General features: G+C 41.4%; 1 protein-coding gene across 1 annotated transcript in view; it reads right to left on the bottom strand.

Moving 5' to 3' along the window:
• The window catches only part of LOC108257548 (MAM domain-containing glycosylphosphatidylinositol anchor protein 2), a 204,617-nt gene that overhangs the window by 34,370 nt on the left and 156,934 nt on the right, over positions 1 to 13,313 (bottom strand). The window contains exon 9 of the mRNA XM_017455417.3: positions 12,446 to 12,715. Within this exon, the coding sequence (XP_017310906.1) occupies positions 12,446 to 12,715 (270 nt within the window). The remainder of the gene's footprint in view (positions 1 to 12,445; positions 12,716 to 13,313) is intronic.

The following is a 13,313-nucleotide window of genomic DNA, read 5'->3' as shown; positions in this document are numbered from 1 at the left end:
AGTTGGTTAAAAGGTCTTACTCAGTAACACACTATGACAAAATGAAAGAAATTCCAGAAATGATGAGGAAGAAGGTGATTGAAATACATCAGTCTGGGAAGGGTTAAAAAGCTATTTCAAAGGCTCTGGGACTTGAAAGGACCACAGTTATCTCCAAATGGAAACAGCTTGGCACAGTAGTGAACCTTCCCAGAAGTGGCCAACCTTCCCAAATTCCTCCAAGAGCACATCAACGATTCACCTAGGAAGTCAAAAAAGAGCCAAGAACAACATCAAAGGACCTACAGGCCTCTCTTACATCAATAAATATCACTGTTCTTGACTCCGCTATCAGAAAGACACTGGGCAAAAACGGCATCCATGGAAGAGTGGTGAGGTGAAAACCATTGCTAACCCAGAAGAACATTAAGGCTCATTTGAATTTTGCCAAAACACACCTTGATGATCCTCAAACTTTTTGGGAAAATGTTGTGTGGATTGATGAGCCGAAAGGTGAGCTGTTTGGAAGACAGGGGTCACGTTACACCTGCCATAAACCAAACACAGAATTCCACAAAAACAAACATCATAGTTACGGTCAAGCATGGTGGTGGAAGTGTGATGCTGTGGGGATGCTTTGCTGCTTCAGGGCCTGGACAACTTACAATAAATCGAGGGGAAACATGAATTCTGCTCTCTACCAGAATATCCTAAAAGAGAATGTCTGGTCTTCAGTCTGTAAGTTGAAACTCAAGCACAACTGGATTATGCAGCAAGACAATGATCCAGAAATCATTTTTCACAGCACTGTAGAAACATTTTTACTAGTGCACTCAGACTTTTGGACCCCAAGGTAATCATTTTAAGCATCTTGTTTTTTTCTTGTGATCTGTAAGTATTTCTAATGCAGATTTATGATGTCTGATATATCCCGTTTCTTTAAATGTCCACATGCAACAAAATTAACATTGTTTTAAAATAACTCCTCCCCCTCAGCTCACTTACTGTGAGTACAAAACAGGAGCCATTATACCTACAGTGAACAGGAACGGAGCTCCTCTTGGGAAGCATCGCCTACAAACTGGGCCAGATTTTAGGGCTAATCAGTAGCTGGAGTAGACTACCCTCCCTGGAGTTTGCAGGCTCTGCTAACTCTGGCAACTGCCTTTGTGTCCAGATGGCAGGGAAGGCAGAGCATGGGGAGAGGAGAGAGCTGCTGAACGATGGCAAGTCAGCTCTCCACCTTTCCATGGCAAGAAAATAGATGCAGGCTGCTGAGATCTGCTTCAGGCTTTACCTACAGCTCACGGGAAGGCAGCTTTGATTTATGCCAAGCAGTGCAGAGAGGTCCATGTTTTCAGCCCTAAAAGCCAAACACTACTGGAGGAGAAGAGGCTACTGTGGTGCCAGGATCAGGTAACAAATGCCGGCCAACTCTGACAGTCAGCGTCCTCTCGGCTACTTTGAGCTCTCAGATGACTGCTGTGGCCATCAATCCATATCTCGTTCTGTCATGTGGCGCTGGTATGGAAGACGTGATGGACTCTAAATGGCCCTGATTCTATTCCTTCTTTCAGCTCAGCGTGCTTCTTTTCAGGACCAATGGCCAAGGGGTTTTAAAATGAATTAATTTTCCAATGCCCCCAGCTATTTCTTCTTCCTAACCATCACGTGTCATTTGGCATTAAGCACTACATACGCAGCTGATGTGAATCTTATTGAAAATATTCTCCATTCAGTCTTTGCCGTGTGCCTAGATGTGATTTCTTTCCATTCCTTTCTATCAATTACCAGATCCTTGATATAAGGGACGCAAACTGACAAAACTAATTTGTGATTCTGAATAAAAAGGAAAATTGAATAACTTTGCTCGAGGACAAATTAGTAAGTTTGAAAGAGCAAAAAAATCCAGAGAGAAAGGCTATAATGTTTCCGAAATAGGTTTTGCTTGGAATCTTATTTGAATGCAAAATCATCTGTTCTCATGTTCTACATACACACATTGAAAGTTCCCCTTAAGGGACAAACAAAAGCTCTAGCCAGAGTGCTAGATTTACAACCCAATATCAAAGTCTTAATATTTGATGATATAAATATCCAACCATGGAACAACAAACATCGAGACAGCTGGCTGGCTCAGCTGGCTCAGATCCTCTGTTGTTAGTTAACCAGCTCTGTTTGAGGATATTTTCAAATGTTAGCTAGCTATTGTTTGGGGGCTTTCTCCGACATTAGATGGGCAGTTCAATTTATTATGGGATGCTGATAATTGTCTGCCGGGTTGAGATGTGTTTTAATTGAATTTAAATATCTGAGACTTATTTCGTTTAAAATAACGTTTAAAATCTAACACAGATTTATTTACCAGAGTTAAAGGACTATTAGGTAAGGTTTGTCAAAATAAGTCAACATCAGGTCTGTAATAGGTGGGCTCAAGAACATGTGAATAATTTTTTAACTCTTTCAGCCCTCCCCCATTGCCACCCTTTTACACAAAACCCCGCCTTAGATCCTGCCTCATAGAACCTAGAGTTCTAGAGTTAGCAAGGACTTTCAAGCATGTTAGCAAAGTTAGCATTTGAAGTTACATGATAAACCATTCAGCTGCTTGTAAGCCAAGTTACAGTATAATGCTATAAGCACACAAAATTTGGCTCATATTGATTTATGAGAATGGCTTTATATAAATTGCAAAAAGTGCCAGTAGCAACATAGCTAATTCTGTCTTCTTCATTGCCTTCTCCTGTAATAAATTACTCCATATTACGAAAAACACTAGCAGTTGCTGAGAGTATTTCTTCTAGTCTTACTGCATTTCTTGTCATTAAATTTCTTTTGAAGCACAGCATGTTTATTTATAAAAAAAAAAATTGTTCACATGAGATGATCACTACCTTTGCTGAAATTTTACAGGAAATGGTTACCGATCTGGTTTATAGAGACACAGATCTCCCATCCTCAGTTATGTGTCTTATACTGGGGACAAACAGTCCACTCCTGCATCAGAACCCATACACATCAAATCATTCAACTGTTTGCCTTTACATTTGAAAGCTTCTTGAGGCTAGTTGCAGGTTGCTAACTACGTTACATAACAGTTTTCCTGCGACTTGACAGTTAACGCAAATAAACTATCATTCAAAACTGCACTCATCACATACACTATCGCTCTATGATGATTTTAGTCAAATGGTTCCCTTGTTAAGCTAACCGGTTATCAGGCAATACACTACTTTATTAGGTGACCTTTGAAGCTCATATAATCACATAATCACATAGAGAATAGCAGCTTACTGACACAAATAAACTATAGCTGTAACAGCTTATCATATTATTAGAGAGAACTGTACAACAATATGGACAATGAAATATTTTTGAAGGATTTCAGACTATATCTGCAAGAGTATAAAGAGCTGCTGCAACCAGACTCAAAAGTGATTGAGCAATTCTGTTGCATTTAATTAGTAGTTGGAGCACCTGAAAAGTTGCTGATTTATAATAAATTGGGATGACATTAATAAGAAATGAGACAGGACTTTAAAGCCTTGTGTCTTGACAGGGATTACAGTTAGAACAATTTTGAACCATAATTGGTTAGAAAAGAAAATCCTTGCACAGCAGATTCCAAATGTCACAACCTCTGTTGTACTGCACTATATACATCATTGCAGGAGGGTGCATTTCTGCCTATGAGTAAAAAGTAAAAATGCTTATACTCATCCAAATTTAGAAAATAGTACATAGAGGCAAAATTGCATATGGACCGGACTGTATATATTTCTGATTTCTTCTGTTTTTGTATATATCTCATTATTTAAAAATTTCAGACAAAATCTAATATAAAAAAAGGCAACCTGAATAAACACACAATACAGTTTTAAAATGATAATGTTATTCATTGAAGCAAAAAAGTTATCCACTACTAAATGGGCCTGTGTGAAAATGTATTTGCCTCCAAATCTATGAAACTGCATTCATAATGATGTTCAGCTGGACTAGATGCAACCAGGCCTGATGAGTCAAAAGTGGAACTGTTTGGAAGACCGTGGTCCCATTACATTTGGCGTAAACCAAACACAGAATTCCACAAAAAGAACATCATAGCTAAGATCAAGCATGGTGGTGGTAGTGTGATGGTGTGGGGATGCTTTGCTGCTTCAGGGCCTGGACAACTTGCAATAACTGAGAGAAACATGAATTCTGTTTTCTACCAGAAAATCCTAAAGGAGAATGTCCGGTGTTCAGTCTGTAAGAGGAAACTCAAGCGCAACTGGGCCTTAAATGGTTCATGCTCGAAAACCCTCCAATGTGGCTGAACTAAAGCAGACCTGCAAAGAAGAGATTCCACCACAGTGCTGTGAAAGACTGATCTCCAGTTATCAGAAGTGTTTGGTTGCAGTTAAAAACCAGATTTTAAGCTTGAGGTGGCAATTAGTTTTTCACATGGGTGACAGGTGTTGGATAACTTTTTTTTTTTTTTTTTTTTGCTTCAATAAAAATAAATAAATAAAAACTGCAAAGTGTGTTTACTCAGAATGCCTTTATTTTAAGCCGCATTTCGTCTGAAGAGCTAAAACTATTAAATAATGATGTATGCAATAAATTATATATAATCATTCAGTGGAAATGCATGAGAATATTAAAGAAGATCACTGCGCTGTTGTAGTTCATCAAAGCAATGGATAAATACAGTTTTAAAAAAAAAGAAATGAAAAAAAGTAGGTCACCCTGGTTTAAAAATAGCATTTTGTAGGAGATATATGCACACCTAGAGAGAAACATTTTGTGTGACAGCATCACCAATGGTGGTATATTATTCACTGCATATATTATTATTGCATGTACTGCATTATTCAATTGCTAAAAAATGTTATCTTAGCAATTAAAAGCATCCTAAATAGTCTAATATTTTTTCATTATAAAATAATCATAACGCATATAGTACATCAGACTATCAAAACTATTTCTGTACATTTTTACTTATTTCAAGCATGAAACTGTTTTGTTCTATTGGCGGATAATTTCAACCAATTTGGTTTAATAGGCTTTTATTGATTTTATAACTCTTAGTTAGTAATTAATTACTAATGATATGTATTAGATACATTTATGTATAACTAACATATTTTCACTTGCTACAATGACTTTTATTTTTACAGCGTTAGAAAATGTTATAATATTATTTCAAATTTCCTTATCACATATACTGGTACAGGGTTACTGATACAATTATTTCTATAAAGATTCAAATGACAAATGAATATAAGAAGGTGCAAAAAAATCAATGATTTTGGACTCACAGACTGTAAGGACGCCATAGCACGAGAAGGGTCAGAATCCATACTGCAGAGATTTATTAACAAAAGGTATACTGTAAACAATCCAAAGAGGGTAATCAGAAGTGTGAAAACAGGCAAAAGGGTTACTAACATAGAGCATAGGAAGCATGAACAAACGGCTTTGTAAGGCAGAATAATACTGGCAACATAACCCAGGAAGCACATCGCTTATAAAGCTATAAACAGGAAGTGATGTTAATACTCAGGTGACGGTTCCCTCTGGTGGAGGGGGGAACTGTTCATAGCCAAAAGTGTTACAGATTCCCCCCTCTAGGAACACCTCCCGGTTTTCTCCTTCTGGGCCGTCCCCTGGGTCTAGGTGCTGGTTTCTCTGGGTGATCACAGTGGAAGACCCGGATGAGTGAGGGATCCAAAATGTCTGTGGCTGCCACCCAGAATCTCTCCACTGGGCTGTAGCCCTCCTAGTCCACCAGGTATTGCAGCTAATTAAACCTCATATGGGAGTCGAGGATTTCTCTGACCAGATAGGCAGGGGACCCATCAATGCAGAGGTGGTGCAGATTTGGTGGTTGCAGGCTCAGGTGCGGGTTTCAGTAGCGATACATGGAAGGAGGGAGAGATGCGATAATCAGTAGGAAACTCCAGTCTACAGGTGCATCTCAAAAAAATTTTATATGGTGGAAATGTTCATTTATTTTCCATAATTTAATTAAAAAAGTGGAACTTTTATATACAGCATTCTATGTTCATTATACAATGGGGGAAATAAGTATTGAATACATCAACATTTTCAGGAAATATATTTCCAATGAGGCTATTCACATGAAATTTTCACCAGACTTTTTACTCAAGAAATCCAAACATTAAGGTTATGTATAATAAAGTGGGAAAAAAGTATTGAACACGCTAACAGAAATTTCTTTAATACTTCGTGGAGAAGCCTTTGTTTGTAACGACAGCTTCAAGACGCTTCCTGTATGAAGAAATGAATGGGCTTCTTCTAAACATATTGTCTTTAAATCTTGCTCAATTGGATTCGAGTCAGGTGATTGACTGGGCCATTCTAATGCCTTGATTTTTTTCTATGTAACCAGTTGAGAGTTTCCTTTGCTGTATACTTTGGATCGTTGTCCTGCTGGAAGGCCCACCCATGTCTCATCTTCATGATCCGGGTGGATGGCAGTAGATTCTTCTCAAGAATCTTCTGGTAAAGGGCTCCATTCATCATTCCGTTAATTATATGAAGTCAGTACCATGTGATGAAAAACAGCCCCACACCATGATGCTTCCACCTCCAAACTTCACTGTTAGTATTGTGTTTTTAGGGTGATGTGCAGTGCCATTTCGTCTCCAAACATCGTGTGTAGTATGACAGCCAAAAAGTTCAATTTTGCTCTCATCTGACTAGACTACGCTCTCCCAGTGTTTCATAGGCTTGTCCAAATGAGCTGTAGCAAATTTTAAATGAGCTTCAACATGCCTTTTCTTTAGTAATGGAGTCTTGCAGGTTGAGTGTGAGCAGTGGAGTGCATTGCCTATCGTTTTCTCTGTGACGATTGCACCTGCTGCCTTCACGTGTTTCTGGAGCGCTTTCTGAGTGGTCCTTGGATCTTGGGCTACTCTTCTGACTATTCTTCTGACTCCCTGGTCAGAAACCTTGTGAGGAGCTCCTGTGTGTGGCCGGTTTATGACGGAGTGATGTTGCTTCGACTTGCGGATAATGGCCCCAATGGTGCTTACTGTAGGATTCAGAAGTTTTGAAATGTGTCTGTATCCGCTTCCCTCAATATGTTTTGTAACAATAAGGTTGTGAAGGTCTTGGGAGAGCTCCTTGCTTTTACCCATCATGAGATGTTTCTTGTGTGACACCTTGGTAACGAAAAGCCTTTTTATAGACCATCAATTTACTAACCCAGCTGATATTAATTTGCACAGATAGGAGATATAATTACTTATGCATTTCAGCTGGTTCCTTGCCTTATTTTCCTTGCCTTATACTTATTTCTTGTGTCATTCCATTTTATTACACATAACTTTACTTTTGGACTTTAATGTTGTGTATTGTTTATATTTCCGGATTTCATGAGTTAGCCTGGTGAAAATTTCATGTGAATAACCTCATTGGTAATATATTTACTGAAAAAAATGTTGATGTGTTCAATACTTATTTCCCCCACTGTACATAAAGTGAAATATTTAAAGCCTTTTTTTGTTTTAATCTTGATGATTACGGCTTACAGCTCATGGAACCCTCTTCCGAGGGTTCTCCAGACCACGGGAACAGAGGTGGCTGATAACCCAGAACACAGTGAAATGGGGTCACCCCTGTGGATGAGTGAGTTTTGTGTGCTCCACTGATGTTGTTTTTGGCTCCAATAAAACCATAAATAGTATCCAATTTCAAGATTGAGCCTTTCCACTTGACTGTCTTGCCAGAGGTTAAGCTTACATTTATATTGAGTTTGTGACAGAAAGTTCTCCATACCCGTGACGTAAACTGGGATCCGCGATCCATATAAATGTCCTTTGCACCCCAGGCCGTACACCCAGAATACCTGATGGAACAGGGCCTTGGCCATCTCCATAGCTGTGGGAAGACCTTTCAGAGGGATGAGATGACATGACTTGGAAAAACGATCAATTATGACACAGATAGTCGTGGACCCATTGGAATTGGGGAGCTCAGTCATGAAATATGAAAGACCAGTAATGTTGAGGGATGGGCAGAGGTTCTAGTAGCCCAGTAGGAAGTTGCAAAACAGGGCAAGCATTAACATAATCAATGCTTGGAGAAGAGTGGGCCACCAGAAAGTATGATGTACCAGAGTACCGGTTCTATGAGTTCCTGGGTGCCCAGAGCCTCGGGATGTATGCACCCAGTGCAGGACCTTTTGTTGGAGAGCTTGAGCAACACACTGCTTGTACAGGGGACATTCCTGTGGTGGAGGTTCTGTCTGATGCCTCTGCTGAAAATCTCCCCTATAATGTCCCAATGGATAGGTGCACTGACTGCAATGACTGCGGATTATGGAAGTATGTACTTGGGGTGAGGTAAGAAATGAACTGGGTCATACGTCCAGGACAGGGCATCAGCTTTGCAGTTCTTGCTTCCTGGACAATAGGTTACAGTAAAATTACATCAGGTACAAAAAAGCGCCCACCTGGCTTGTTATGGATTCATCCTTTTGGTGCTCTTGACATACTCCAGGTTCTTGTGGTCAGTGATGACATGAAATGGGTGCCTTACTCCTTGCCTTTATTCTTCTAGGGCTGCTTTCATGGATAGCAGCTCCTTGTTACCTACATCGTGTTTGTTCTGAGCTGGCATGAGTTTCCTGTAAAAGAAAGCACAGGGGTAGAGTTTACCTGGAATGCCATGCCTTTGGGAGAGAACGGCCCAGATGACACAGTCTGAGGCATCCACTTTTACTATGAATGGATGATCCGGGTCGGGTGTTTCAGGATCGGGGCTGTGGTGAAACTAGACTTGAGTCTGTTAAATGCCTGTTGCGTTTTCTCAAGCCAGGGCAGCTTCCTGGGTTTGTTCTCGAGTAGTGTTGTGAGTGGGGCTACGATGGAGCTGAGGTTGCTTATAAATCTTCGGTAGAAGATTTCAGACCCTAGGAACTACTGTAGTTATTTGACAGAGGTAGGGGCTGGCCATTCTGTGATGGCCCAGACCTTGGAGTCTTCGATCTCTAACCCGGAGCTAATGTGATACCCTATGAAGTTCATGGAGGTGGTGTGAAATTCGCATTTCTCTGCCTTGACGTAGAGATGGTGGTTAAGCAAGCGGTGGAGCATGGTCTTTACCTGCTGAATGTGTTTGTCCAGTCTGATGAAGATTTTGTCGTTACTAAGTTGTTCCAGGGCAGAAGGAACCAATGGTAGGGGATAAGGGCACTTAATCATAGTGGTGTATAAACCATGGAAATTTATACATGGCCAGAGTTCTCCATCTTTTTTTCCACAAAGAAAACACTGGTGGCTGCATGTGACATGGTGGGTCAGATGAAGCCCGAGGCTAATGCTTCCTCGATGTACTCCTCCATGGCCTGTGTTTCTGGGAGGGACAGAGGGTATGCCTTGCTTCTCGGGGGGAAGGTACTGGGTAGTAGGTCGATGGCATAATCCCACAGTCAGTGCAGGGTCAATTGGGTGGCCTATTCCTTGCTAAACACCTCCATGAAGTCTGCATATTCCTTCGGGATGTGAGTGTATGGATGAGGACTTTCAATACTTGTGGTCAGGCATGGCATGATCAATTCTGTGGGAAAACAGTGAGTGTGACAGTAAGGAGACCAGTGCAGCAATTCCCCTCCTCTCCAGGAGATTATCGGATCATGCATGGCCAGCCATGGGTAACCTAGGATTAAGGGATGGCGAGGAGAGGTTATCACATAGACGGTGATGGTCTACACAATCCTAATGAAACAATCCTATTTGAATCTGGATGAGGATGGTCTTGTGGGTGATCTGTCCGGTGCCTATGGGCGCATTGTCGACTGCGGTGACGTGAATGGGCGGGTTACATGGTGTGACAGGGATACGGAGCTGGTCGATCAACTGCTAATGGATAAGGTTAATAGCAGCTCCTGAATCTACTAACGCTGTAACACATGATTGGTCTTTTGTTAGAATTGTTACTGGAACGGTAAATACTGAAGAGAAATGGACGGAGAAGTAATGCTCACACTTTGAGAGGATTCTGCTGAGGTCCTGGGCTTGCTTGGGCAGGTGCTAATCCAATATCCAGGTTGGCCACAATAATAGCACAGCCACTCCATTCATCTGTGTCGGCGTTCTGCCTCGGAGACCCTCGCATGGCCGATTTGCATAAGATCCTCCCCGTCGCTTGACGCTGTAACCGGAGATGCGGAAGTAGCAGGGGAATAACTGAGCATACTGGATCGTGGTTGATTGCGCATGAGATTGTCAATCTGAATGGATAAGGTGATGTACTTGGACAGGGTCAGTCCGGTGTCTTTACAAGCCAGCTCTGCTTTGAGAGTGGGATTTAATCCTACATAGCTTTCAGGGTGGTGCCATTCTGCCTGCTTAGCGCTGCTAGCATGCAAAAACTTCCCTTAGCATAGAGAAAGCAACTGCACCGACACATCCCGTCCCCCGGCAGGGTGTTCAAAAACTTCCTTCAGCTGTTGTGAAAAATACGAGAAGGACTCCTGCATTTGTTCATCAGTTTCCCAAACCGAACAATCCAATGTCCTACTGCAAAGCAAACTTCACACCACGGCATACTTAACATTGTTGTCCGGAAAAGCGTACAGCTGATGAGCAAAATACATCGCACGTTGTCTCAAAAACCCCTTGCATTTTTCGGCTGATCCATCAAACTTTTCCAGTTGTGCCATCTTTACCGTGTAGCAGTACGGGTAAGGTTAATTCTGCCTGTAATGTGTCAGATGGTCATTGGCGGCTTTCCCGATACCCATGCAAAATTTTACCCTGATAGGCGATTGTAGTTGAAGCTGTGTTGTCTCTGCTGGATTCTAAGTAGGCATATTCTGTAAGGATGCCATTGCACGTGGAGGGTTAGAATCCATACTGCAGAGATTTGTTAACAACAGGCCTAAGTAAACAATCCAAACAGGGTAATTAGAAGCGTGGTCACATTCAGGCAGAGTTTCATACACAGAGAGGCAGATTGAAGGCGTATAATCCAAAACGGGAGACAAAAGGCAAAAGCCAGAAAACAGGCAAAAGGGTCACTAACACAGAATATAGGTAGCATGAACAAACGGCTTAGTAAGGCAGAATAATACTGGCAATACGTTGCAACATAACCCAGGAAGCACATCACTTATAAAGCTATAGACAGGAAGTGATGTTAATACTTAGGTGATGGTTCCCACAGGTGGAGGGGGGAACTGTTCACAGCCAGAAATGTTACCCAGACTCTAAATAACAGACTCAAACAGAACATTAAATTATATGCATGGGTAGAGTCTGTTCAGAATAATTGTTTGGCAAGTCCTCTTACTGTAAAGTTAGAAACTTTCAAGTTGACTTACATTTATCTGTTTACATACTTCAACAACTTGGCTGACAAAGTTGCATTTAGGCAGGTTCCATAATACCAGATTATCCATATAATTTCCATCCATCCATCCATCCATCCATTTTCCATACTGTTTATCCTACACAGGGTCACGGGGAGCCTGGAGCCTATCCCAGGGAACACACAAGGAGTGGGACAACCTGGACAGGGGGCCAACCCATTGCAGGGCACAATCTCACACACATTCACGCACCCATTCACACACTACCTGGAGACATACAAACTCCAAGCACAAGGGGCGGAGGCGGGATTCAAGCCCCCAGCCCACGGGGGTGGAGGTGCGAGGCTAACATGCTAAAATGCCACTATGCCCACCTTCACATATAATTACCATTTCTCTATAATAAAGTGTGTAAATTATTATAACAGTTCTCTGAGATATTTCTTCTTCTACTTAGACTTTCATACAGTTTTGCATACATTCACACTTCAGAATTTACCCCTGCTTTCCATTAATTGTAACTGCAAATAGCTAAATCATTAGTCCAAGTTACTGTGACATTGAGGAAGAAATATACATTGTTAGTACACATACAATGTCAGTTAGATGTGAATGATTGTGTGTGTGTTTGTGTGTGTGTGTGTGTGTGTGTGTGTGTGTGTGTGTGTGTGTGTGTGTGTGTGTGTGTATGGTGCCCTGCAATGGACTGGCATCCCAGAGTGTATTCCCACCTTATGTCCAGTGTTCCTGGAATAAGGTCTGATCCACTGCGACATTCATCAGTATAACGTGCTTACTGAAGATCAATGAATGAATGGTCGGTGGAGATGATGACTGTTGTGCTGCTTCTCATCATTATTTCACAAACCTATATGATTTCCTGCTGCTGAATGAGAATGGTAAATACTTATTTAAACCACTGCCATATATTATTTCGAGAGACCTAGAAGCAAAAGCGACTTCTTTATTCCTTACTATTGAACTTTTTTATGTCTCTGACTTTTCTTACATCAGTATGTTCCTCAAATACACATTTTCTGCACATGCACTGACAAAGACATGAATATTGACATCAAATGCTGATACAGTTATAATTTATGAATATTCCATTAAATGTGCACCTAAGAGATAGGTAAGTGGTCTTACCAGTGACGAGGAAGGTGCAGCGGCCAGCTCCAGCCTCGTTGATGATGTCACACGTGTACTCTCCGTAGCCATCGCGGCTGAGACTGCGCACGGAGTACTCAGTTTCATCGCTTGTGTCAAAGTGGCCCGCATGCAGCAAGCGGGAGCCCAGACGCCACTCGTACCGCAACACACGTGAAGGGTGAGCACGCAGCACACGACAGGTCATTGGTACTGGCCGGCTCAGACCCTGACGAACTTCCAACGACACAGGCTCCACAGCTGGAGGGTCTGCAGAATACCAGAGGAAGAGTTTCAGGATGTGATAGAACACATGGCGTATACTATGTAGTACAAACTGTATTATGATGCACAACACTGAGAGAAATGAGTTGAAGTCATTGACAACGTTTACATGCACATCAGTATTCCGATATTAATCGGAATTTGCCAATATTCTGATTGGTACTGAGTCATGTAAACTTCCCGAGTCAGATTAAGATATATGCACATGCTCAATCTTCACAGAATTGTTGGTAACAAAGTCAGTATCATGAATCTCCTCGCAAATAACAGCTTTTTTTTTTTTCCTTGTCTGTTTACCAGCACCAGACTAATATAGGGCATAGATATACTCAAACAGCTTTGGCTAATTAACTTGCCTTTCATGTGCCAATTTGACAGGCTTGGACAGAAGTCACAGTGGGGGAAATAATGCAGCTGAAACAGTGGGGGGAAGAAACAACAAACAACCAAGCCTTAAATTGTCTGAAATTAATTGCTTCACATCATCATAAGGCCAGACAGAGAGGGTCACTTAACCATAGCTGGATGACAGCATAAAGATGATGAACGCAGGACCACATGTATCCGAAGGGGCATTTTTATT

Source organism: Ictalurus punctatus, chromosome 25 (genome assembly GCF_001660625.3).
Source record: "Ictalurus punctatus breed USDA103 chromosome 25, Coco_2.0, whole genome shotgun sequence".
Lineage (NCBI taxonomy): Eukaryota > Metazoa > Chordata > Actinopteri > Siluriformes > Ictaluridae > Ictalurus > Ictalurus punctatus.
This window is presented reverse-complemented; position numbering and strand designations above follow the sequence as displayed.